This window comes from Electrona antarctica, assembly GCF_951216825.1.
Source record: "Electrona antarctica genome assembly, chromosome: 18".
Classification (NCBI taxonomy): domain Eukaryota; kingdom Metazoa; phylum Chordata; class Actinopteri; order Myctophiformes; family Myctophidae; genus Electrona; species Electrona antarctica.
Window position 1 is genome coordinate 29,258,167 of NC_136799.1, and position 24,463 is coordinate 29,282,629.

At 43.9% G+C, this 24,463-nt stretch overlaps 1 protein-coding gene across 2 annotated transcripts in view; it reads right to left on the minus strand.

Annotated features, from left to right (window-relative positions):
- The window catches only part of rps6ka1 (ribosomal protein S6 kinase a, polypeptide 1), a gene marked incomplete at its 5' end in the record, with an annotated part of 75,461 nt that overhangs the window by 8,879 nt on the left and 42,119 nt on the right, over positions 1 to 24,463 (minus strand). For both annotated transcript variants that reach the window (XM_079527152.1, XM_079527151.1), the window contains 11 exons: positions 42 to 144; positions 575 to 639; positions 872 to 960; positions 1,554 to 1,624; positions 1,764 to 1,906; positions 3,253 to 3,290; positions 5,133 to 5,239; positions 5,994 to 6,073; positions 7,086 to 7,166; positions 8,495 to 8,576; positions 9,081 to 9,197. In XM_079527152.1, coding sequence (XP_079383278.1) covers positions 42 to 144; positions 575 to 639; positions 872 to 960; positions 1,554 to 1,624; positions 1,764 to 1,906; positions 3,253 to 3,290; positions 5,133 to 5,239; positions 5,994 to 6,073; positions 7,086 to 7,166; positions 8,495 to 8,576; positions 9,081 to 9,197 — 976 coding nt within the window. The remainder of the gene's footprint in view (positions 1 to 41; positions 145 to 574; positions 640 to 871; positions 961 to 1,553; positions 1,625 to 1,763; positions 1,907 to 3,252; positions 3,291 to 5,132; positions 5,240 to 5,993; positions 6,074 to 7,085; positions 7,167 to 8,494; positions 8,577 to 9,080; positions 9,198 to 24,463) is intronic.

Genomic DNA, 24,463 nt, shown 5'->3' on the forward strand with positions numbered 1-24,463 from the left:
AATCTATATTTAACCCAGATACTTGGGCTTTAACCGCTGACCTTTTGGCGTACGTGAGGTGAACTCTGGGTCAAAGTAGAAGGTGTCATCTGGGCGTGCCACGGCTGGTTTGAACGGAGGGGGGAGCTCTCTCCTGAAGAGTTTCTGAAATGAAGACATGCAGTAAATAGAAATAGAGAAGACAGGGATGTTGAATGTAAGACTTTTGACATTTTCAAATAAAAACCATAATCATTAGTATGTAAATTGTGTGCAATTCGAATAACTACTACTACTTCTATGGTGTGTGTGTGTGTGTGTGTGTGTGTGTGTGTGTGTGTGTGTGTATGCGTGTGAGTGTGAGTGTGTGTGTGTGTGTGTGTGTGTGTATGCGTGTGACTTGAGTGTGAGTGTGAGTGTGTGTGTGCGCGTGCCTGGAGCTAATCTCGCAAACCGCTGGACCAATCAGGACCAAACTTTGTATGCACTGGCCACAGAACCGACACTATTTCTTTAAATATGATTTATACTTTTTTTAAATTAAGTGAAAGTAGTAAAAGTAGGTAGAGAATGAACGTATATACGGGTCACTCACATTCCAGTCGATGGTGGAGAAGAAGCAGTGTCGTTTGATCTCTTCTGTGCCGTCTGCTCCAGACCCTGTCAACCCAACAGTATCATAATGAGCAGCAAGAACCTCCACTAACACACATTCAATTTAACATCAAACACTTCCGTTGCCACTGCTGCATGCGCTGAATACACTATATATATATATATATACATACCCTGTCGGGTGGAAAGCTTGGCATTCAAAGAAAATGATCCTTAATGTTGAAGTGGGCATAATATTTATGATGATATGAATGAATGTTGAGTTGTTGGTACTAACCCAGCCTGTTGGCAGGGTTCCTCTTGAACAGAGCTCGGAGCAGAGACTGGGCCTCAGTGCTCAGGAACTGAGGCATGCCCAGACGTGCCCTGCAGAGGATACAAACATACACAGAATTGGGAATTTAATTCATCTATTAATTATTCACCCGATGGAACCACTTGAACCCTAGCATCCCTATTCTGTGATAACATTAGGTTAAAATATTTAGTGTGGAGCAAAAGCAGGAGGAGCCCACTGTAGCAAAAAGCCTAGTATAGAGTTGAAATGGTTAAAACTTGTATTCGGTAACAATAGAACTTCAGTGTGGCATCCCCACCCAGTGGAACTCTCTCCCAATGGAGATTCGCCATGCTCTAACATTGGACTCTTTTAAGGCTGCCTTGAAAAAAACAGAATGTGGAGGGGTGTTGTTCATTGGGGTTTTTTTTTGACTGCTAGTTGTGTTTGTTTTTTTCTTGTCTTTTTCTTTTGATGACAAAAAAAAGGCTGCCTTGAAAAGACAGCTATTCTCTCAGGATTATGGCAAATAGTTGTATGTTGTTTGTTCATTGTTTTTTAAATGTAAAGCATCCTTGGGTTCATGAAAGGTGCTATATAATTCAAGCTATTATTATTATTACTAGTCAGCATTGTTTATTCTGCAACTAGATGGCTGATGTACTTTTTACAAGTCACTCACTTCAGGATCATGCTCATAGTTTCTTTGCGGTCCTTCCCTTGGAATGGCAGTGAACCTGTTAACATCTCAAACTGGGACAGAGAACATAATGACGGTATTGAATCAATATACACATGCAACAGAAACAGAGTTCTGTAAAGCATATCATTGCATTGACTTTGCATTTCAGAATATGATGTGCCATCAACTCGACTGGACGTAGTGCCTCACCATCAGTACTCCATATGACCACCAGTCGGCGCTGTGGTTGTGGCCCTGTCTGTTGACGACTTCTGGTGCCATGTACTCCACAGTACCACAGAAAGAGTAGGCTTTCTTCTCATGATCAATGGCTTCTTTGCACAGGCCAAAGTCTGAAAGATACATTACACATACTGTACTTGTATATCATAGGTTTAATAACATTATGGTGGCAGCAGCCTAATAGTCCACTAGCCAGAATATGAACACGGACATGTTGGGTACACTAATGTTAGAGAGTTGGTAACCAAATGGACCCTTATAGATCTTTAACTCTTGAGAGTGCTGTAAAATGAAACCAAATGGACCCTATAGGGGGGAAAAAATAAATACAATTTTCATCATGCTTTATGTAGCATGTGACATGTCAAACTAGGGGGTTTTCATGATGCTGAATCCATTCCAAGCACTAGTTTTGCACAAAAAAACATTCAGCATCATGAAAACCCCCTAGTTTGACATGAAATTTTGCATTCTTTGCCCTCTATAGGTTGTTAATGGTATGGTCATATATTATGCCAATTATGAAAATTGCTCAACATATGCAAGTTAGCATCCGGCAGTTTCTACATGCTGGGGATCCATACTCAACATTTCTAACATAAAACCTTGGTGTACTCAACATGTCCGGGTTCACAATGGGGATTTTATTTGTTTTCCTACTTCTTTTGAGTGTCCGTTGCTTATGTCTTGTCCAATATCCGAAAAAGGGCTAGGGAGAAGCCATAAGCTTGACTTGATCTATGGACTTTGATCTATGGACTGGCAAGGTTTATACTAAGTCATGATACAATGGTTGTGCGCCCCAAAATAGCAGATCTACAAGCTCACAGTGCATTGTGTTGTGAGCTTGCAGATTGGCTCTCTTCAGCCTGCGACTGCCATGCCATGCAAAATACAATATCAGGCTTACAGGTTATAAAACCAGGGTTGACAACAGGATGATTGTTGGCCTGATTTATTGCAACTGCAAGGAAAATATTGTTTGAGGGTGGTGAACAGACGCCCTTGAGCAATGCACAGCAGCAGTGCAGATAGCTGCTTAATGGCCAAGCATTTTGCTTGTGAAAGTGATATTGAGGTTCCAAAACATAAATATGCTATATTTATGTTTCCATAATGTTTCCATTCCTCTTTGAAATCCTTTAGAGAGGTATCAGGTATACCAGGTACTGATATAAGGGAGGATAAGATGGGGTGTAATGATTAACTAAAATAAATAACACACAAACCCTATCTGGATGGGGAACGATAAGACTGTCAACACTGACTAATGATGAAGGTCAACAAGGGAGGAGCCGCGAACAAGTGTGTGTGTGTGTGTGTGTGTGTGTGTGTGTCTGTGTGTCTGTGTGTGTGTGTGTGTGTGTGTGTGTGTGTGTGTGTGTGTGTGTGTGTGTGCAAGAATAAAGAACAAATAATGAAAGAGTGAGATCAAAAGGAGAGAAAGTGAACTTACCTGTGAGTTTTATATGTCCCTCCTCATCCAGCAAAATGCTACAACACAGACATGGTGTAATGTTACAAACATATATTGTCTAATTATTTTATTGTATACATTGTCTATGTCAGTGGTTCTCAAAGGGGTCCTTCAGGGTGTTCCAGGTGGTCCCCCAACAGACATTTTATTTTCCAGCTGTCTGTCTATCTACAGACTCACATGTGATGCAAATGCAATACATTGTAGGCTTGAAGATCTGCCATTAAAACTAAGATATCAAACTGAGCGACCATGAATGTTTGAGAACCACTGGTCTGTGTGTTATGTCTGTGTGGATGGATGGTATGGATTGGTTGTAGGGGTGGTAGCCTGGTAGGTGTGTGGGAGGGAGGGTGTGTAGGTTATTGTAACCGGTTGGTATATATTCTACAACCTGTAAAAAATATATATATATATATAAAATAAAATAAAATAGAAAAGAAAAGAAAAACAAGAAAATGTACATTAGTGTACATTAGTCATTTTCTTAGACTTTTCTACTGTTCTACTACTAAAAATAATAAGACTGGACTAGTTCCAAGCAGTGAATTAGGAAACTGAGAAAAAAAGAGGGGAAAAGGGGGGGAAAAGCTCTGCCAACCGATTTATTCATGTACTCTGTTAATGCACCGGATATCAGATTACTCTGAATAAAACGCAGCACATCAAAGCTTTTTTCAGAGTGCACTGCACTCCAGCAAGGATTTTTTTTCTTTTTCATAATGCCAGCAACATGCATATTTCATATTTCTTTTCCCTTTTCCGGGCCATCCTTGGTAAATGTATACCTTAGATCCTTTTTAAGACTCTAAACGGGGTTAGTGGGTTTAAGGTGGTGTTATGAACCTGCTGATGCAATACAACGGATAGCGGCGCGGTCTAGATACCGGAAGGTTCCCAGTTCGAACCAGCCGTCCGACACGTTAAAATTACCACCGCTGAAATGCCCTTGAACAAGGCATCAACCACTACGATGAAATGTGTTCTATGAGCAGGGCCTGGCTGGAAACAAGTTCTTGAGCTTAGCCCAGATACCCTGGGTAAATATAGATTTCATTTCATTTCATTTCATTTCATTTCATTTCACATGTAATATCACACCTTGGATACAAGCCACGGGTATGTGGGCCATGATTCACAAAGTGTGTGCGCGCGCTTGTACTAAACTTGTGAGGCCCAAATGTCCCCACATAACATGTACAGTAGAATAAATGGACATTGTGAGGACCATTTTCCTGATCCTCACACAACGAAAATGCTATTTTGTGGTTTGATTGATTGATTGATTGACTGACTGATATTTGAATTTCACAGTATGTAAATGGTAAATGGTGCATTTATATAGCTGCTATATCCAAGGCGCTTTACAGAGCTTGTGCATTACATTCACCCAGTCACACCGAAGCCGGAGAAAACCATGCAAGGCACCAACCTACACATTAGGGCAATTAGGGGTTCAGAGTCTTGTTCAAGGACACTTCGACACCAACTCTGGGGGAGCCCGAGTTTGAACTGGGTTTGAACTTTCGTTTTCTAAAAATGTCACTCAGAAAATTACCATCCTAAAATGTTGATGTCCTTAAAGTATAGAGGGTATGCGCGAAGTTATGCAGGAACACCTACTGAGTGGCCAAAAAACTTTCTGGACTTGACAGCCCACACATCCAAACAGAAAAGTCCTATTTGATTGCATTAAATGACTTTAAACAACATTAAATGCACTTTGTCACTCACTTTGCCACTCGATCTGTCATTCACTTTACTGTATGCATGCGCATACCCTCTATTGTAATACAAACGCGCGCGCGCGTGCGTGTGTGTGCCAGCGTGCATGTGCAACAGTGCATGCATTCACTTACTTTTCAGGTTTGAGGTCTCTGTAGATGATGCCCAGTCCATGGAGGAAGTCCAGACCTAGTAACAGCTCGGCTAAATAAAACTTCACATCCTCCTCTGTGAACATCACCTGGGTGATATAGAAGAAGATTAAATACAGAGATAAAATAAGCAACTATAGCCTGATGAATCCAAATGTTGATCTGCAATAAACAATGGGAGCTACTGTAATTAATGTATGCAGACCATTTCTACGTCGTGGCTATATCTGCGTGTCCGGAGCTTTTTGAGATATTTAACTTTGATTTTATAAGCATATTATGCTATGTATAATATCATCAATAGGGTTGTGATCGGGCTGAAACCTTTCAGAAATTTGGAGTCATAAGTTATAGATACATCATAGACGACTAGTCTCACAAGCCAGACTGTTAACTTGACTTGCCTCGCACAATTTAAAAATGCTTCCGTCATACAGTTGTCCATAAGGCTGTCCACATGAAGTCCCAGATCCACATGGGAGCCATGCCATTCCCATGTGGATCCCAAGATCAATATAATTAGATATTTTACTATTCTGATCTTTTCGTATTGCACCTGATTGCAAGAGTGAAAGTGCATGCTTTAGAGTTTAGAACAAAAAACTAAATAAATCAACTATAACAAATATGAGCATACGTATAATGACTTCTGCACATTTTGATACCTGTTTTAAGAGTCTAATACTGCTGCTTTTTCTTTCTATCTTATCCATATCACTACGTTTTAGTATTGTTGATAGCACAGTCTCTGCAGAAGTGGCAAATGCATCACTCTTGATTCTCTTTATGTTCCTTATTTAAAATGTCAAACTATACCTCATCATCAAAAACAACGTGACCCACCTCCTTAGACAGCCTGGTGAAGAGATCTCCACCTCGAAGGAAATCCAGGATAAGGTAGAGTTTCCCCTCTGTCTGGAAGGCTAGACACATTCACAAACAAAAAAAGTATACTATCAAAAGAAAATACCAGTAGTAATAATAAGTAAGTAATACAAATTAAATATAAAAGCAAACTACAAAAATGTGCTCCTCGGAGCACAGGTCAGATAGCTTATGGTGGGCCAGCAATGTTTCACGGCAATTCTGTTCAAAATGGGCCACTCCTGCAAAATTTGGAAGCTAACCAGGATGTAATATGAAAAATCATCACATGACTATAGAGATAATGTGTACAGATTGGCATGATGTTTGGACAAAATTGTAGGGAGTATTATAAAAAAAAAAATGTTTTCCCAAAACCGGCCTCCTGGTGGCACAATAACAGGCCGATGTGAGAAATGTGGTTTCTACTTGGCCTAGGAGTATGTGTACACAGTTTAATGCCAATCGGGTCAGCGGTTTCGGAGATTAGCTGCTCACAGACGGACACAAACACGGACTGACACACGGACGGACATGGCAATAACATAGTCTCGGCCACACCTTCGGCATGGCGAAGACAAGAAGATTACACTCAAATGTAACTTTAAGATACTTACAACAGTACAACAGTCAAGTTTCAGTTGCTTGTACAGTATAGTGCATTCAGGGTTTCATGCGAGGCTGGGCAATATATCAAATATTGTGTATGGGTAACAGACCTTGGAAATGTGCGCTGAAGCAGTTTATTTAAGCCAAAAAGAGGTTCATATGTGTTGGAGGGCTTTATACTTGTACGGTAGATGAATAAATATATATGAGGGTCTCTCCTTTCAAGAGATGGCCAGCACTCATAGATTTCCCCAGTAAGAAATCTAAATAGGGGATGGTATGCAGCACCTAGGGGTGGTATCACAGATAACACAGTAGCTGCTACTGTTGGACTTGGGAGGTTGAGAGAACAGAGGTATGCAGCTCAAAACAACCCGTTGTGAGCATGTGGATCTCCTATTTAATCTAAGTGTAATTAAGGATAAATGAAGCATAATGCTTATCAGGGCCATGCTGACTCACCATAGTGCAGTTTGACAACAAATGGGTGATTGACATCTGCCAGGATGTCCCTCTCCATCTTGGTCCTCAATCGGTCTCTCACTGTATAGAGGGGAAATATGTCAGTTTGTGTCCATAATGTATGTGTCTGTTCATATGTACCGTTTCATCCCATCAGGAGAAAGAAACCATCTATCAGCCTAAATGTTACAGTGGTCCATTTCCATCCCAATGTTGTCCTTTTGTTTCTTCACTTCCACTCTTTTATCCTGTATGGCTGTATCTTCTGATGAAATTGGTATCCCGACTTGGAAATGTACCATATTTTCTGTTTACTAAAGAGCTGGAGAAAGGAGAGACCCCTGTTACAAACACTATTATAAATCTATTTAACACTAATACATCACTTAACGCTGTACATCAATGTATCCGTGTAGTCGGTAATGATGTGGAGATAATCGATGCAACTGGTGTGCAAATAATGCCAATCGCATCATTTATCTTGATGGCTGTGTGAACAAATCAGTTCCCATGGTGTTTATTACAGAATCAAAGCCTCCCAGGGAGACCGCAGCACCTGTAAGCAGAATGGGAAAGCAGACATTGGCCAGCCTACCGTAATGAAACAGCCAGACTACATCTAGGTCTCTTTCTCACACACACACACACACACACACACACACACACACACACACACACACACACACACACACACACACACACACACACACACACACACACACACACACACACACACACACACACACACACACACACACACACACACACACACACACACACACACACACACACACACACACACACACACACACACACACACACACACACACACACACACACACACACACAGAGAGAGCAGATGCCCTCTCAACTGAAACCAAGTGTGCTTCGCCAATGTTGTTAAACATCACAAAAGCAAGAAACCGAAAGCGTTGCTCACTTGGATCAGTCAAACTTTAACCTCTTTCAACATTTTGTTGTAATTTGTTACTGTATCCCATGACCTCTCTTGTTTTTGTTTTTCTGTTGCTGTTGTGTTACCCGTTTGTATTGTCTTGCATACATTTGAAATTCAAGAGTTAAAAAAAAAATTTTCATAAATGACAACATTTTCATAAATTAGCTAAAGTAGTAGATCAATAACACATTGTGATGCGCTGCACTGCAGGCTTGTAGATTTGCTATTTTCACCATGTGACATCATTGTACCGTCATAGTGACTATGACACTATTTGTTCCCCAAGTGGAGATTATTTTTCTTTTTACATGCTGTCAGTTTTTCAGAGAGGTCAGAATGCAGAACCACTACTGGAAGGCCTTCAGCTTCATGCACAAGGACACCATATGGCCCCAGGGGTCATCTCTAACCAGTGTGAGGCAACCCACAGGTGTACCACAAGGTAGCATACCTTTAAGTGTGGCCTTCTTGAGCACCTTCATGGCATAGAGCTGGTTGTCATCAGGAGGGGTCACCTTTCGCACCAGGAACACCTACCCCCACACACCCACACACACACCACCCCCCCCCCCCCACACACACACACACACACACACACACAATGACCCTCTGTGCCTCTGAGAAAGCAAGGATGTGAGGCACGGAGAGTAGAGACAGAGGCCTCTGTCTGGAGGGCGGTAAGCATTCATGTTTATTCGCCGCGTACTTGATGGGTTCCCAAGTTTGACGTGCAACAGTGGAATGGGTAAAGCTGGTGCCAGTATTTGCCAGTTACAGTAGATATGGCTGGCATTGGTCAAATATTATCAGTAGAATATTTATACCATTACTCTGAATCTCTGTGCTGATAGGAGATTTTGTTAGCACCTGCATGGAACTCAGTCAAAATAGACGTGCCGAGGAGTTGTTGGCAGAGTGCACCAGTTTACCATTAAACTAGAGACTTGTGTGTGTGTGTGTGTGTGTGTGTGTGTGTGTGTGTGTGTGTGTGTGTGTGTGTGTGTGTGTGTGTGTGTGTGTGTGTGTGTGTGCGTTACCTTGCCAAAGGAGCCCTGTCCCAGGACTTTGAGCAGTTCGAATTGGGAGGCGTCAGCCTTCTCTGATCCTTCTTTGACCACATGGGTGATGTTGATTTCTTTAATGTCATCCTCCTCCTGGCAGGAGAGAGAGAGGGGAAGAATGACATAATAAGTTAGTCAATGAATCAATCCTTTGACTAGTAGGCATAGATCGGAGCGCAAAGTAAAGCATTTAAGGACATAAAAGATAGAGTTTGCAGCACTGCTGTGAGGGATACAGAAGAAAAATGTTGCGACAAGAACGATGTTTGTTCAGTGTGACAAAGGCACTTCCTTCACAAGGATGCCTCCTGTCCTGCTCTAACTACACGCGTGCGTGCGTGCGTGCGTGCGTGCGTGCGTGCGTGCGTGCGTGCGTGCGTGCGTGCGTGCGTGCGTGCGGCTGTGGGAACCTGTTTTTTTAATGGTCTGACGGTGTACTCTCATTGTCAAGTAACCTACTATGTGCAATTTTGAAATAGATTAGAACTGATTGGTATGCAACTTGGATGGCGCTTGGCCTGGGCGCTGCGGGTGTAAATAAATAAATAAATAAAAGGTTTCAAGCCAACAGTGAGGATATATTAGATCTCAGCACATAAATACACTACCTTCACCCAGGGACGCTTATTGATTACAAAGGGAGACTGGGACTCAGTGGGACTGTCATTTTCCAAACTTGATATTAAATCTGTGATTAACAAGGATTTATTTCATAATTAGTGGCTATTATGCACGATAGTGGTCCCCCCCCAAGCCTAATCCTCTCTTCAATACAACACTACAATGGGTGTTAACACTGTTCATCCTAAACCATGGCAAATTGACCTGTAACAAAAGCATTGTACCATAAACCACAAGACTTCAACAGCCAACAAGGCTATTAGAACCAAGGAGTTGATTGATTGACAACACAGGAAACCAAAACATGCACAATGTGCAGGTTTCCTGCAGCACAAATAATAGGCTGTAATTATAAACTTACAGGAAAGCCTATAATATGCAGGGATATCTGCTGACATTCCTTTTCCACCCTTTTTCACTCAAGAAATTAAAAACATTATTATTATTAAAATTAGCTCTCTGCTGCACAGTGAATGGTTCATCAAGCTACCAGCCTTGTTCGCCCTGTGCAACATCACTTTACCGTCCAGTGGATCCTGTTGGGAGATGTGGAGGAGTCTGTATCATCACAATAGCCTGTTGTTGTTGTTGTTGCGTCGGTGTTGTGGTCGCTATTGTTAGCAGTGCTGCTAGTGAAAGCTTTGCCCTGCTGCTTCCTTAACAGGTACAGAGTTAGCAAATGAGTCAAGTTGAACTTTCTCTTGTCCTTCTCCATCTCAGCCTCACCCTGCCCGCCGCTCGGAAATCCTACCCATTTTCATACTATGTCAAACGCATGCAAACACACGCTACCTCACACCATCAAACTCACACCCTAACGTAGAAAGTTACATGTAGGCACACATTTTGTTGCTGTCGCAGCAGGACTGGAGCCCTGTGGACTGCAGACAGTGAATAAAGAATGTCTCTTTCTCAGAATTATTTCTGTATCTCCCAATCTCTCCGGCTTTTCATCGCCTACTCTCTCTGCAGGGGGCCCCCTATCTAGTTCATCTCTTTCTCCTCCTCATCATTCTCTCTCTTGGTGATCTCTCTCCTCTCTTTCAGTGGTTAGCCCCGTCTGTCCTCTGAGCTCTGACTGTAGCTGAAGTGAAATGGAACTCAGGCAGGAAGGAGGAAGAGCATGCTCTCTCTTCGTTACTCTCTCTCCCTCTGTCTCTGTCTCTCTCTCTCATGCTCACTCTCCCAACCAAATCTGCACCCCAGAAAGCCCACACACAAAACAGAGACTGAGATAGACTCAGAGAGAGAGAGAGAGAGAGAGAGAGAGAGAGAGAGAGAGAGAGAGAGAGAGAGAGAGAGAGAGAGAGAGAAGCAGAAGAGAATGAATTGTATTGTTACATTACATGACAGATAGATCTGTGTTCCCATTAACCACTTGAACCCTAGCATCCCCATTGAGGGGCTAACATTTGGTGAAAAAAACACCAGCTCTACAAGCTCACAATGCTTAGGCCTGTCACAATTAATGTATAATCGCAAATATATTTTATATTCACATTTATTTTTGCATAATAATTGTCACAATCGCCATAATCATTTCCATGTTGAACAATGTTCCAGCATTTTCAAATAAAAAAAACGAATAGTGGAAACAGCAGATCCACAAGCACACGTACGTGTGATGCATTGTGAGCTTGTAGATCACCATGTCCACTATTTATATATTTTATTTGAAAGTACAAAATTGTTAAATATGTCAGTCAGTTTGCCCTGTGCAATTTTTGTTCGCCCTAACAATGCGTTGTGGGCCTGCGCCATGGCTCAGTGGTCCAGGCACCTTGGCTGGTAATCCAGTCTGGCAGTGTGCCGCGGGTTCGACTCCCGATCCCGGCGGCCTTTACTGCATGTCTTCCCCCATCTCTCTCCCCATTTCCTGTCAGCCTACTGTCTGTCCCTCCATAAAAAAATATAAAATAAAGGCGAAAGCCAAAAAAAACTAAAAACTAAAAAAACAATGTGTTGTGACCTTAAGATCGGATATTTCTGGTAAAGATCAGCCCTTTTCGGTTAACTAAGTACAGTATAAAGTTTGATGGTTAAGTCTGAGTGGGGTCTTGCCTCAACCTGCAACCCTGTGCCACTACCCTTCTCTCTCACAACTGCTTGGATTGAGAGGCTATGTAGGGGAAAGGGGAAGGGGGGGTGATGCCACCTCCCTCATTGTCAACATCGCAGGGAGGCCCTGAGGATTCGCTGCTGTGGCTGAGCCGGCGGTTTCCTGCTCTTCTAGTTTTTGCTCCAGCATCCAGCTTAAAAGTTACGGTCTCTCTCACCCCGAAGCGCTATGCTTGGTTGCTCACAATGGGTCATACATAGCATGACACATTGTGAGCTTGTGACTTACCCAAGATCCAACCCTTGATCCGTGCCAAACAGGTAGGAATTGGGTAGAATTTGTATAGTCTTTGACTCTTTGGTCTAACTCAGCCAGAGACTGAACCCGAACAACCAAGTCTCAGGGCAGACACACTAACCACAGGGCCACTGAGCTGGTTTATGCATATATGCCTCAGTTTATCTGTTTATCTCAGACTCAGTAGTGCGTATTAGCATTACATGACATTAAACACTCACACAGAAACCATGCCTAAGGTGGTAGTGGTACACATTCACAAATTGATGCGGGATGCAATCATGCAAGGCACCAACGTCCTCATGGATGGGTTCAGTCTCTTGCTCAAGGACACTACAACATAAAGCCAGGGATTGAACCAGGGACCTTCTGGCTCTCAGACTTTATCTCCAGCCACTGTCGCTTTTCTACAAGAGATTGTAACCTCAAATGGTACAATATCAAGGAGCCTTTTTGATTCGTGGTGGTGCAGTGGGAGTGAGGCCCTGGGATGGGGGGTGTTGAAATATCTGAAAAACTAATAAAAGATGACTCATGACTCATGAGGGAGTGTACTCATTTTCAAGAGGACACGCAGAACAAATGTGCATCACAAAATAAACTTCTACCCGGATGACACTTTATCTCTTGCAAATACCATTTAGCCTATCCGGAGGGGATGAAATTTGAAATGCGTGTCTCTTATTATGAAAGCCATCCGTGCCATCCCCGTGCTGTGCCGACAGTATCGAGCTACACGGAGATGCCGCAGCAAGTTGGACGGGCTGGATGAATCGTATTAGCTTAGGAAGGAGCTTACAGATAAGTAGAGGTGTGGGTGGTGAAAATGCATTAGAAACGGAAAAAGTACGCATATCTCTAAAAAAAACTTTCAGGTGCTGAACAAAAAGATACGTACAGGAGAAGGAGAGAATGTCCGCACACTGTTGAGTAGCTCCCACTGGACATTTTATTTTATAAAGGATGACGTTTCGACCCCTTATGGGTCTTCGTCAGGTATCATTTTTTTTCTGTTTCTGGTGAAAATGCTTACCTCGACTCTAACTCTGGCAAAGTCCTTCTGTACCCAGGTGATATGGGACCTGTCCTGTGGGGGGCAGGTAATGTGGAATTCAGACAGGTTGTGTGTCAGCAGGTCAGTTGTAAAATGCCAATATGAGTGTCTAAATACAAGTACGTATGGACACACACACACACACACACACACACACACACACACACACACACACACACACACACACACACACACACACACACACACACACACACACACACACACACACACACACACACACACACACACACACACACACACACACACACACACACACACACACACACACACACACACACACACACACACAGGATGGTGATGCCACACTGGTGACAGGAAAATCCCCCCCCCCCCCCCCCCCAAAAAAAACGAAAACACACTGGTGACAGGAAATTTGCTCTTCCCTTCACTTCCTCTTCTGTGAAATGACTGATGTCATGTCTTGTGTTCTCGCTGGTTCAACACTGATCTGCTCACAGCTTGAGGCAAAAATGCAGAGCAGAATTTTACGGCACCATTGTCATTCATTTGTCAGTACTTTAAATTTAATTATGCTGATATGGCAAATGATGTTTCCAGTTTGTCTGTGAGAACAATGTGCTCGTGGTGATCATTAAAATAAACCACTTTTGCACAGTGAGCAGTAAGCAAAACATCCTGTTTCAAAATCGAAACGCTCAAGTGCAAATCACACTTTACAGCTTTTGAAACAGTAACAATGCAGTCTTCACTTAAGGCTAATTTATATTTTTCAACTGACAAAGCATTGACGCAACTTGAAAATCACTTGTTTGACGAAGTATTCAGTCTTACTGTGAGAAGTTGAGGGTAGCTAACGTAGGTAGGAGTTTAGAAAAAAATATAACAAAGGCGAATGAATGAAATAAGCCTCAAAGGTGAAGCCCATGATAACGTGCTCTGAAGGTCACAGGCAGGCATGCTGAAGATGCATCTAGCGTTTCCCGTCACCTTACAGTTCACAGAGGACAGGCACCCAGCCTGTATCCACCCTCACAGAGGACAGGCACCCAGCCTTTATCCACCCTCAGCACCCAGCCTTTATCCACCCTCAGCACCCAGCCTTTATCCACCCTCACAGAGGACAGGCACCCAGCGTTTATCCACCCTCAGCACCCAGCCTTTATCCACCCTCACAGAGGACAGGCACCCAGCCTTTATCCACCCTCAGCACCCAGCCTTTATCCACCCTCACAGAGGACAGGCACCCAGCCTTTATCCACCCTCACCTCTGTCACCTTACAGTTCACAGAGGACAGGCACCCAGCCTTTATCCACCCTCACAGAGGACAGGCACCCAGCCTTTATCCACCCTCACCGGGGAAACACCTTCCTCTGCATCTACGCCACTCCCAAAATATCACAACATACAAACACATGGGTCCATGCTCCCATCCATCACATTCCCAGCCCCTAACCAACCAACCACACACACACACACACACACACACACACACACACACACACACACACACACACACACACACACACACACACACACACACACACACACACACACACACACACACACACACACACACACACACACACACACACACACACACACACACACACACACACACACACACACACACACACACACACACACACACACACACACACACACACACACACACACACACACACACGCCTCCTCCGGTATGCGCGTTTTGGTGCGGAATATGTGCCTCCACATGCCTGAGTCTACAGCTTTCCATGTCACACTGAAACTGCTCTCACTGACTCTCTCTCTGACAGTTACTGTGTGTCACACACACACACACACGCGCACACGCACGCACATACACACATTAGGAAAGTCATGCTGTGTGCAATACACAGCTTCCCCTTAGATACAGATATAGTAGTCACCACACACATGTTAAAAAAAAAAAAAAAAAAGAGGAAGTATTAAAACGAATGGCCTTAATGCTTATCAGCGACAGCAGAGTGATTGGATGAGCGGACGTTAAGAAATGGTGCCGGAGAGTGGCAGTTTCCTTAGGAAGTCTCCCACAGATGGCAAAAAGAAAAGATGGTGAAGGAGGGAGGAAAGAGAATGAGATGGAAAAGAGACGGAAGACCGAGACAGACGTTGTAAGACTGAGCATTTCCAGACTTAGAAGCCAACAATAGTCTGAAGCCTGATTTATACTGGGAAGCATGCCGTGTCATGCACCGGAAATTGTAGTTCACGTGACACCAATGCTAAAGTCAGTATGTTAAGTATAATCAGGCTTAACCCTGAGAGCAGACCTGACCCTTTGATTTCCTGTCCAACTATGGCTCATGGTTCACAGCAGATTCCTGAGTCGGCTCTTACGGTTCCATTTTTACACTCTGGTTAAATTAAACGCACTGATTCTGCTGTGTGTGACTGTGTAAAGCTGCCGATTCCTGCTGTGTATGATTGCGTAAACCTCTGTTTGGAATGGCAGAGAAGTAAAGAGTCTGCATGCTTATGCATGTTTTTACTGCTTAGAAAGCGTTTGAGCTGAGAATGCGCTGGCCCTCCTACTGAGAGAGACACAGAGGAGGGGAGGGAGTTTCCTTCAGGATGTCATCTGGTCGAGCTCCAATGACAAAACTAAACCGGTTGAAGAACAAAAGTAAAACAAATACAAATAATAATAATAAAGTCTTCGGTCAAGCAAAGGCGAATTGCAGAACTACGGCAGTTCCAAACAGGTGAGGTGAGATCATCACTTTTTGGTTAAGTCTAGTAGTCTCTCTGATGGCTGAAAAATTAAGGAACAGAAGGATGCTGTCATTGTAATGCTTCTTGACAAACACATGGGGCCAGTGTCGTTCTACAGCCAGTCTAAACATCATCACACAATGTAATAACCAGGTTCACCATGGAGTCTCAGAGAGTCTGCTAGTTTTATCCAAGTAAGGACATGCTCACATCATCAGCTCAAAGCCCCCCTCCCATGTCTCTCTGCTGTTACCCCCCCCAGTGACATAAATAGAGCTGCCAAAGAGGGGACAAGAAGAGGAACAAAAATCTGTGATGGACAAGAGCGACAGCTGCAGAAGTAAATTATATGATGTAAAAGAGAAATGGTCAGTGTGATAGGGTTAAACTTAGACAGAGTGATACTGACAAAGATGGGGGGGTGAACATCTTCAGAGAGAGAGAGCGAGAGCGAGAGCGCGAGAGAGAGAGAGAGAGAGATTGAGCTACTAAAGGGCAAAGTGGCAGCGATTGAATAGACGAGAACAGTGACAGAGTTCATCTGGGCTCGGAGCCCAGTCTGTCTGTCCTTTGCCTGATTTATACATGGTTGCATACCGGTGTCGCGCATAGCCGATCTACAAGCTCACAACGAGTCACTCCGCGATGTGTTGTGAGCTTGTAGATCAGCAATTTCCATGTAACTATGGTATAAATATAAATCACGCTTTTCTCCTGTCCTGCTACAGCTCAACCCCCACCTCCTGGAGAACGGAGCAGCATCTGTACCTCTTCAAATGTGTGACAGCTCTGTCTGTTCAAAGTGTGGATGAGAGCACGAGAGGGAGGGAGGGAGAGAGAAATGCAGAGACAGACTAGTCTAAACCTCCATCCAACCATGGTCCGACTCCGAAGTCACGTCACCGTAAAAACAAGGGGATCCTGAACACCAGACCCCGCGCTCGCGCACGCACACACACACACACACACGCACACACGCACACACACACACACACACACACACACACACACACACACACACACTAGGTACTCTGCCGTTCTGCTGTTTTGTTTTGACTGTCACAAAGTAAGCCTCCGGCCAACGCGATTACACAATTATAGCTGAGCAGAGGAAAGACGAAAACATGCCTATTAGCAGAAAGACTAAATTAATACAGCTGTGTGGGCTCCCATTATATTAAGTCAGCCCAATACAGAACAGCATGTCTCCTTTTGATTTATTGAGTCTTTTTACTGTTACCACCCATACACACACACACACAGGCTCAGTATGGCAGAGATGTTTGGGTTCGAGAAACTTAAAAACAGACAAATATGGTAGAGGCTTTCCATGAAGCACCAAGCCACTGGACATATGCACAGGGATGGAATTCCTTCTTCAGAGTTCCCAGTGTGTGTGTGTGTGTGTGTGTGTGTGTGTGTGTGTGTGTGTGTGTGTGTGTGTGTGTGTGTGTGTGTGTGTGTGTGCGTGCGTGCTTCACATTCCAGAAGATATTGCAGGCAGGGGCCCATATTCCTCAGGTGAGCAACTGTTTCAGACACAGTGCTGCCTTTAATCTGCACTTTCCTCACTTTGTTTTGACTGAAGTAGCTCACCTCCTTACATTAAAAATGTTTCACCAGTCTGCCTCTCCATCCCTCAAAACTACCCTCCCTGCCACCACCGTTTGTCCACTTCCTTGGTTTCTTTCTTTAACCACATAAATCCTGGGTGTATTTCATTTATTCAAATGTTCAACAAGAGCAAACATAGAAGATCTACAGACAGCTATTTTGTCGATTTGTCGTACGACAAAGTAAGTGGTTCTAATTCCCTTGTCATTTGCCCATTCTTCCCTTCTCTCTTTCACATAGTCCTGTGACAGGCATGATACAGTGAAAGCTGTAGGGAGCATAGGTACAAAAAGTGAGGTTCATTTTAGAAGAGGGATCAGAAATGAAAGGAATGGGGTGAGGTAGCATAATGGAGCTGTTGTGTTGGAGAAGAACAGTTAAAACGCTTTTCACAGCATGGCTCCACATGATTGGCTCTGGATCACGATGCACCACAGGCTGCTTCTATGACTATGGCCCTTTTTTTACCTGCCAAATGCTGATACTATAATTCTGGACTCTCAAGTGCAGTTACGGGAAAAAGAGAAAAGTAAAAAGATGCATCGAATGAATGCAAAGATAAATCTTTAGATGATGCAAGCTGTGCACAAAGGCCTATTAAAAGGCATTATTTACACAGAATTGTGTTTGTCTGATTATTTGCCTGATGTGTTTAGCCGCCCACACTCCATAAAGACATGTTACTAGCCTCTAGCTTAAGTCATTCAATCGCTTAATCCCCCCCATGCTTTTCATGATCATCGCATAGTTTCCCAGTAATGCCTTGTAGCAAGAAAGCACCAGCAATTAAAGAACATTACATATCCGTTATGCTTAACATATTTTTTGGAGAAATCATTACTGATGATGTGTGGCACATGCACACACCGATATAATCCATTTTTCATTTTTTTAATCCAAGTTATCAGTGTATTTGTTGCGACCGCATGTCACATTTACTATGAAATCGTACACTTCCCCCTCAATATCCCCATACATGGGAATGCCCCATATATGGTGCCCAGGTCTCGTGACATCAGGGATGGAGACTTGCTGTCGCAATTAAGCCCATACGGAGATCCCTCATGAAATCAATATTGGCCAGCAACTCTACATCTGACCTCAAAACTCAAACCCTTAGATCTCCATATATGGATATATGTCAGAAACTGTTCTGACATGCCATATGTTGATCCTTCACCACCATCCATCCTTCCTCTTCGATGTCTCCCTTTTGACTGATACCTGTACATTCATTAGTGCAGCCGCGCCCGGCAGCCGGCGAAAACTAGAGTTCTCAACAGGCCCGAAAATTAAGGCCCGGCCCTCATCAAACCCTGTACACTCAAGAGAATGTCACCGCTACCACCCTTAGATCTCCATATATGAAGCTGACCTGTTCTGACATTGCATATGTTGATCTGACCTCATCAAGCCCTGTACACTCAAGACATGCTCCTTATATGGCCAGTACAGAATTCATTCCATGTTGATCTGACCCCCCATGCCAAAGCGCCAGCACTCACCCAGCAGTCTGCCGTCAACGAGGTGGATGCAAGGGCGTCGCCCTCAGGTGTCTTACTGGTATTAATGAGCATATAGTCACACACCAATAGGAAACAGACAGGAAACCGAAGGAAGTCATGTGACTGTGAGAGATGTTGTCTTGACCTTTGACCCCTAGGGCACCGCTGGCTGGGGTTAACCATCATTTTCTGCGGTTCACACTCCCAGCTGTCCATTCAGCTCATCCAATAAGCCCCACCTGCACATGCATTCAAATGGGCATGCTGCACAATAAAAACGTAGACACAAAATCTCATTCCAAATCGACATACCGTATACAGTACAAGCAGAAAACGCACACATAATACCATTATCCAAAACATTTATAGACATTAACCAAGTGTGTTCACTTCTCACATCACATTGTATAGAACAACTTGACGAGTACATAATTACATATCTGAAAATAGCAACTGTCTGCACTGGAACTAAACTGCAGGCGGACCCGTGGATTTATGACGAGGAAACCCCGTGCAGCTGGGCTTTAACATCGAGCGCTCGGTTGCACTTCCACATTTGACCACCAAAATTTGGTGGACAAATGCGGAAGTAGAGCGTTCTTTTCCGGATGCTTCAAAATGCCACTGAGCAACTTCCACTGAAATTAATAGCAGGGGGGGGGGGGGGGGGGGGGGGGGCTACCGCTCGGCCTCTATCCTTTTATTACTCTACGAGTAATTCCAGGAATGCTACAGGAAATGGATCAAGTGTGGCATTAGCACGGATGCTACAGGAAACTCCATCATGGTATCAGTTGTATCATCATGGTATTAATAGTAGGCTACTAGCAGGAATAGCAGTAAGATGATAGGCCAGCAGCACTAGTGCAGTTGACATGAAGCCAATAAAGTCTTGTGTAATGTCTGGACCAGTCAGTCTTATTCAATACAAACAGAGAGAGAGAGATAGAGAGAGAGAGATAGAGAGAGAGAGATAGAGACAGGAGTATGAAAGATAGATGGGCGAGAGAGGGAGAGAGAGCGAGAGATGAAAGAGTAGATGATGCTTATGTAAACAATGAGGTCATCCGGGGGCTACGCTAGCTGACTGCAGCAGAATGTATAGCATGTTAACAAAGGCATGCCACAGCATGCTGTATATGACACACACACACACACACACACACACACACACACACACACACACACACACACACACACACACACACACACACACACACACACACACACACACACACACACACACACACACACACACACACACACACACACACACACACACACACACACACACACACACACACACACACACACACACCTTCTGACTGTCTGCGTTTGTGATTTCTATTATGATCACAAAATGGTACAGTTCAGTATGTATAAAGGTGCACGCACATGCACACACATCTCCCATCCTGATTTTAACAAGCAGGATACATCTATCCAGTATCCACACTGAGCTGAACATTCTGAAATGGCAACTTTATGTCGAAGTCAAGAGCTTTGCTCCCTACCAGTTCTCTTCTTTCCGTAAATACCACACTTCCCACATGCACGTGCACGCACACACGCTTGTTCCCATTGATATAAATTCTCACTTTCCCTATCGTCTCTCTCAGACACAGCTCTGAGAGCAGCATGTGAGAAACCGGCACACAACAGCAAATATTTAACCAAGGAAGGCAGCAAGACAATAAACCTGTCACCTGTCCACTGGACTGGAAAAAACAACAACAAAAGAAACTAGAAAAAGTGCCCTTCTGGGCACAGGTCTCCACCAGGAGGATAGGACGGTGTGTGTGATTTTTGGCAAAATGTTTAGGAGCAATATAAACGTGTGTGTGTGTGTGTGTGTTATATGTGTGTGTGTGTGTGTGTGTGTGTGTGTGACGTGGCTTGGCCTGTTGTAGCACCACCATGAGGCTGATTTGAAAACTGTCAAGTGGCATTTATTCCAAAGCCTAGTGTGAATATGCATGCACAGTTTCACCACAATCGGACGCTGCGTTGAGTAGTTGTGGCGATTTGTACAAAACGGGTACAAAGCAGGCTACTCCTGAAAAGTTTAGAAGCCAATCGTAGCCAATGAGGGTGGATTATGAGAAATCAAACAAACCCGTCTTGATCACATGACTATAGAGAGCATGTGTACCGATGTGCGTGAAATTTGGATAAAATCTGAAGGAGTAATATTAGAAAATGTGTTTTACATATGTCGGCCTCCAGGTGGCTCTATAAAGAGCAGATGTGAAAAATTCCAGGCAAAGGTTTTTCCTTGGCCTCTAGGGAGTTGGCATACAAAGTTATCCACAGATCCGTGCAGTTAGAGGTAAAAACACTTTTCGGCCAGTTATAGCGCCACCATGAGGCTGAGTTGAAAATGTTCATGTGGCATTTCACTCTGCCTAGTGGAAATGTGCGCGCACAATTTCACGGAAATCACAAGATGTGTTCATGATTTGCAGCATTTTGTTTGAAACTGAGCACTCCTGCGAACTTTGGAAGCCAATCTTAGCCAATCAGGATGGAGTCTGAGAAATCTGAAAGACCCATTTCGTTGAATGGCTCTAGAGAGACTGTGTACCAATTTGCGTGATGTTTGGACAAAATCTGTAGGTGTACTGTCCAAAAACTTGTTTTGCACAAAGCGGCCTCCTGGTGGCGCTAAAACAGGCCGTTCTGAAAATGTTGGGGCAGAGGTTCATCGTTGGCATCAAGGGAGTGTGTGTGCAAAATTTGGCATCGACCGGGTTAACGGTGCCGGAGATTAGCTGTTCACAGACGGACGGACGGACGGACACACGGACACACGGACGGACGGACGGAGTGCAAAACATACTCTCTCCCCATGCCTTCGGCCTGGTGGAGACAATTATCTTCATATGGAAATTCCAAGACGGCCGTGCTACCTGCTGAGCCACTGCCACCCTCATAGTTGTCTCCACCAGGCCGAAGGCATGGGGAGAGAGTATGTTTTGCACTCTGTCCGTCCGTCCGTGTGTCCGTGTGTCCGTGTGTGTGTGTGTGTGTGTGTGTGTGTGTGTGTGTCCGTCCGTCCGTCTGTGAACAGCTAATCTCCGGCACCGTTAACCCGGTCAATGTCAAATTTTGCACACACACTCCCTGGATGCCAACGATGAACCTCTGCCCCAGAATTTCCAGAAGGGCCTGTTATAGCGCCACCAGGAGGCCGATTTGTGCAAAACACGTTTTTGGACAGTACACCTACAGATTTTGTCCAAACATCATGCAAATTGGTACACAGTCTCTCTAGAGCGATTCAACGAAACGGGTCTTTCAGATTTCTCAGACTCCATCCTGATTGGCTAAGATTGGCTTCCAAAGTTCGCAGGAGTGCTCAGTTTCAAACAAAATGCTGCAAATCATGAACACATCGTGTGATTTCCGTGAAATTGTGCACGCACATTCCCACTAGGCCGAGGAAGAAATGCCACGTGAACATTTTCAACTCAGCCTCATGGTGGCGCTATAACTCGCCTAAAAGTGTTTTTACCTCTAACTGCACGGATCTGTGGATAACTTTGTATGCCAACTCCCTAGAGGCCAAGGAAAAACCTTTGCCTGGAATTTTTCACATCTGCTCTTTATAGCGCCACCAGGAGGCCGACATATGTAAAACACATTTTCTAATATTACTCCTTCAGATTTTATCCAAATTTCACGCAAATCGGTACATGCTATTGCTCTCCATAGTCATGTGATCAAGACGCGTTTGTTTGATTTCTCATAATCCACCCCCATTGCCTACGATTGGCTTCTAAACCTTTCAGGAGTAGCCCGCTTTGTACAAATTGCCACAACTACTCAACGCAGCGTCCGATTGCGGTGAAACTGTGCATGCATATTCCCAGTAGGCTGAGGAAGAAATGCCACTTGACAGATTTCAAATCAGCCTCATGGTGGCGCTACAACAGGCCAAGCCCCCACACACACACACACACACACACACACACACACACACACACACACACACACACACACACACACACACACACACACACACACACACACACACACACACACACACACACACACACACACACACACACACACACACACACCTAAACATTTTGCCAAACATCACTTTTTCTAGTTTAGTCATCATTTCCCTGGTGTGTACTATAGACCTTTAGGCGATATTCATAATGTATGTCATATAGGCAGTAAATATCCATACTCTGAAGAAGGCAACCTGTTTGCCGAAACGTTGGAAAAATAAAGTTTATGGCATCGTGACTACGAGCTGTGCGGCCTCTTTCCTTTCTTAGTCAAAGTTGTATCTCCTGCGGTCAGCACCTCTCCACTACTGGTGTGCGCTCCTACCTTTTTGTTTGTTCGATATAGGCAGTAAGAAGAAAGATGTGGTCAAGGCGATTTTCTATCCCCTGTGCCGCCCGCCTACAACACTGCTGTCATGACTACAGAGGTCAAAGTTCACGTACAGCTGTTGCTCCGGGGTGCCACAGTTCTAACAGCCCAGAGACGGAGAGAGAAACTAAAGAAAATTAAGTGAAAGATATAAAGCAGGAAACAAACAAAGAATGCGACTACAGCTGTAATCAGATTAAGAAAGAGAGAATGGTTTGAGGGGAGGAGAATAAATGCCACGGCCCATATTAATGAGAACAATAAAGGGGACGAGTAGGTGGTCTTCACAGGGAAAAGTGTGAAACTATGGCAACGGTGCCTTCTCCGTCTTGAATCTTCTGGCATTGTCTTTGCAACAGAGTAACTTGATAGTGGAATTCACTCTGTGTCGTGTAAAAATCTAACAGTGGCACTCCATCCTAAGTAACAGGAGCAGTGGGTGCTGCAGGGGAAGTGACTGGGTTAAGTGCCTTGCTCTGGGACACATACTGTACTACAGCCCGTGGCCGGGACTCAAACCGGGGAGTGCGGGGACCTTCCGTTTCCCCTGTGGCCTAATCTCCCCATTAAGCCGCCTCAATAAACAAATCATCAATTTTACAGTTATGTGAACAGGATACACATTTCTTGACCAGTCTAAATCTTACAATATTACAGTACAGTATGTTGCCCACATTGTTGTTCACATTTACAACTGATAGATTGAACATCATACTTATATTTATTTTTAGAATTAGGCCTGTCCCAATTATTACATAATCGGAATTATTTGAGAATATTTAGCATAATCGTCATAATCGTTTCCATGTGGAAAAATGCACGTGTGGGGCTTGTAGATCTGCCATTTCCACTATTAATGTTTTTAGGAAAAATAAGTTATTAAATATGTCGGAGATTTTGGGGGATATTTAGGTTATGTGTCATATCCACCCTGTGCAACTTCAAAGGTGTAAAACATCATAATCGTGACAGCCCTAGAGAGAATAATAATAATTAACTCAGTCCGTATACTCTTACCTGTATCTGTTCTATCCATGCATGCTGGGATCAATAAAGGTAAGTTGGTTAATCCGTTTGTCTTTCTGTCCGTCTGTCAATCTATCA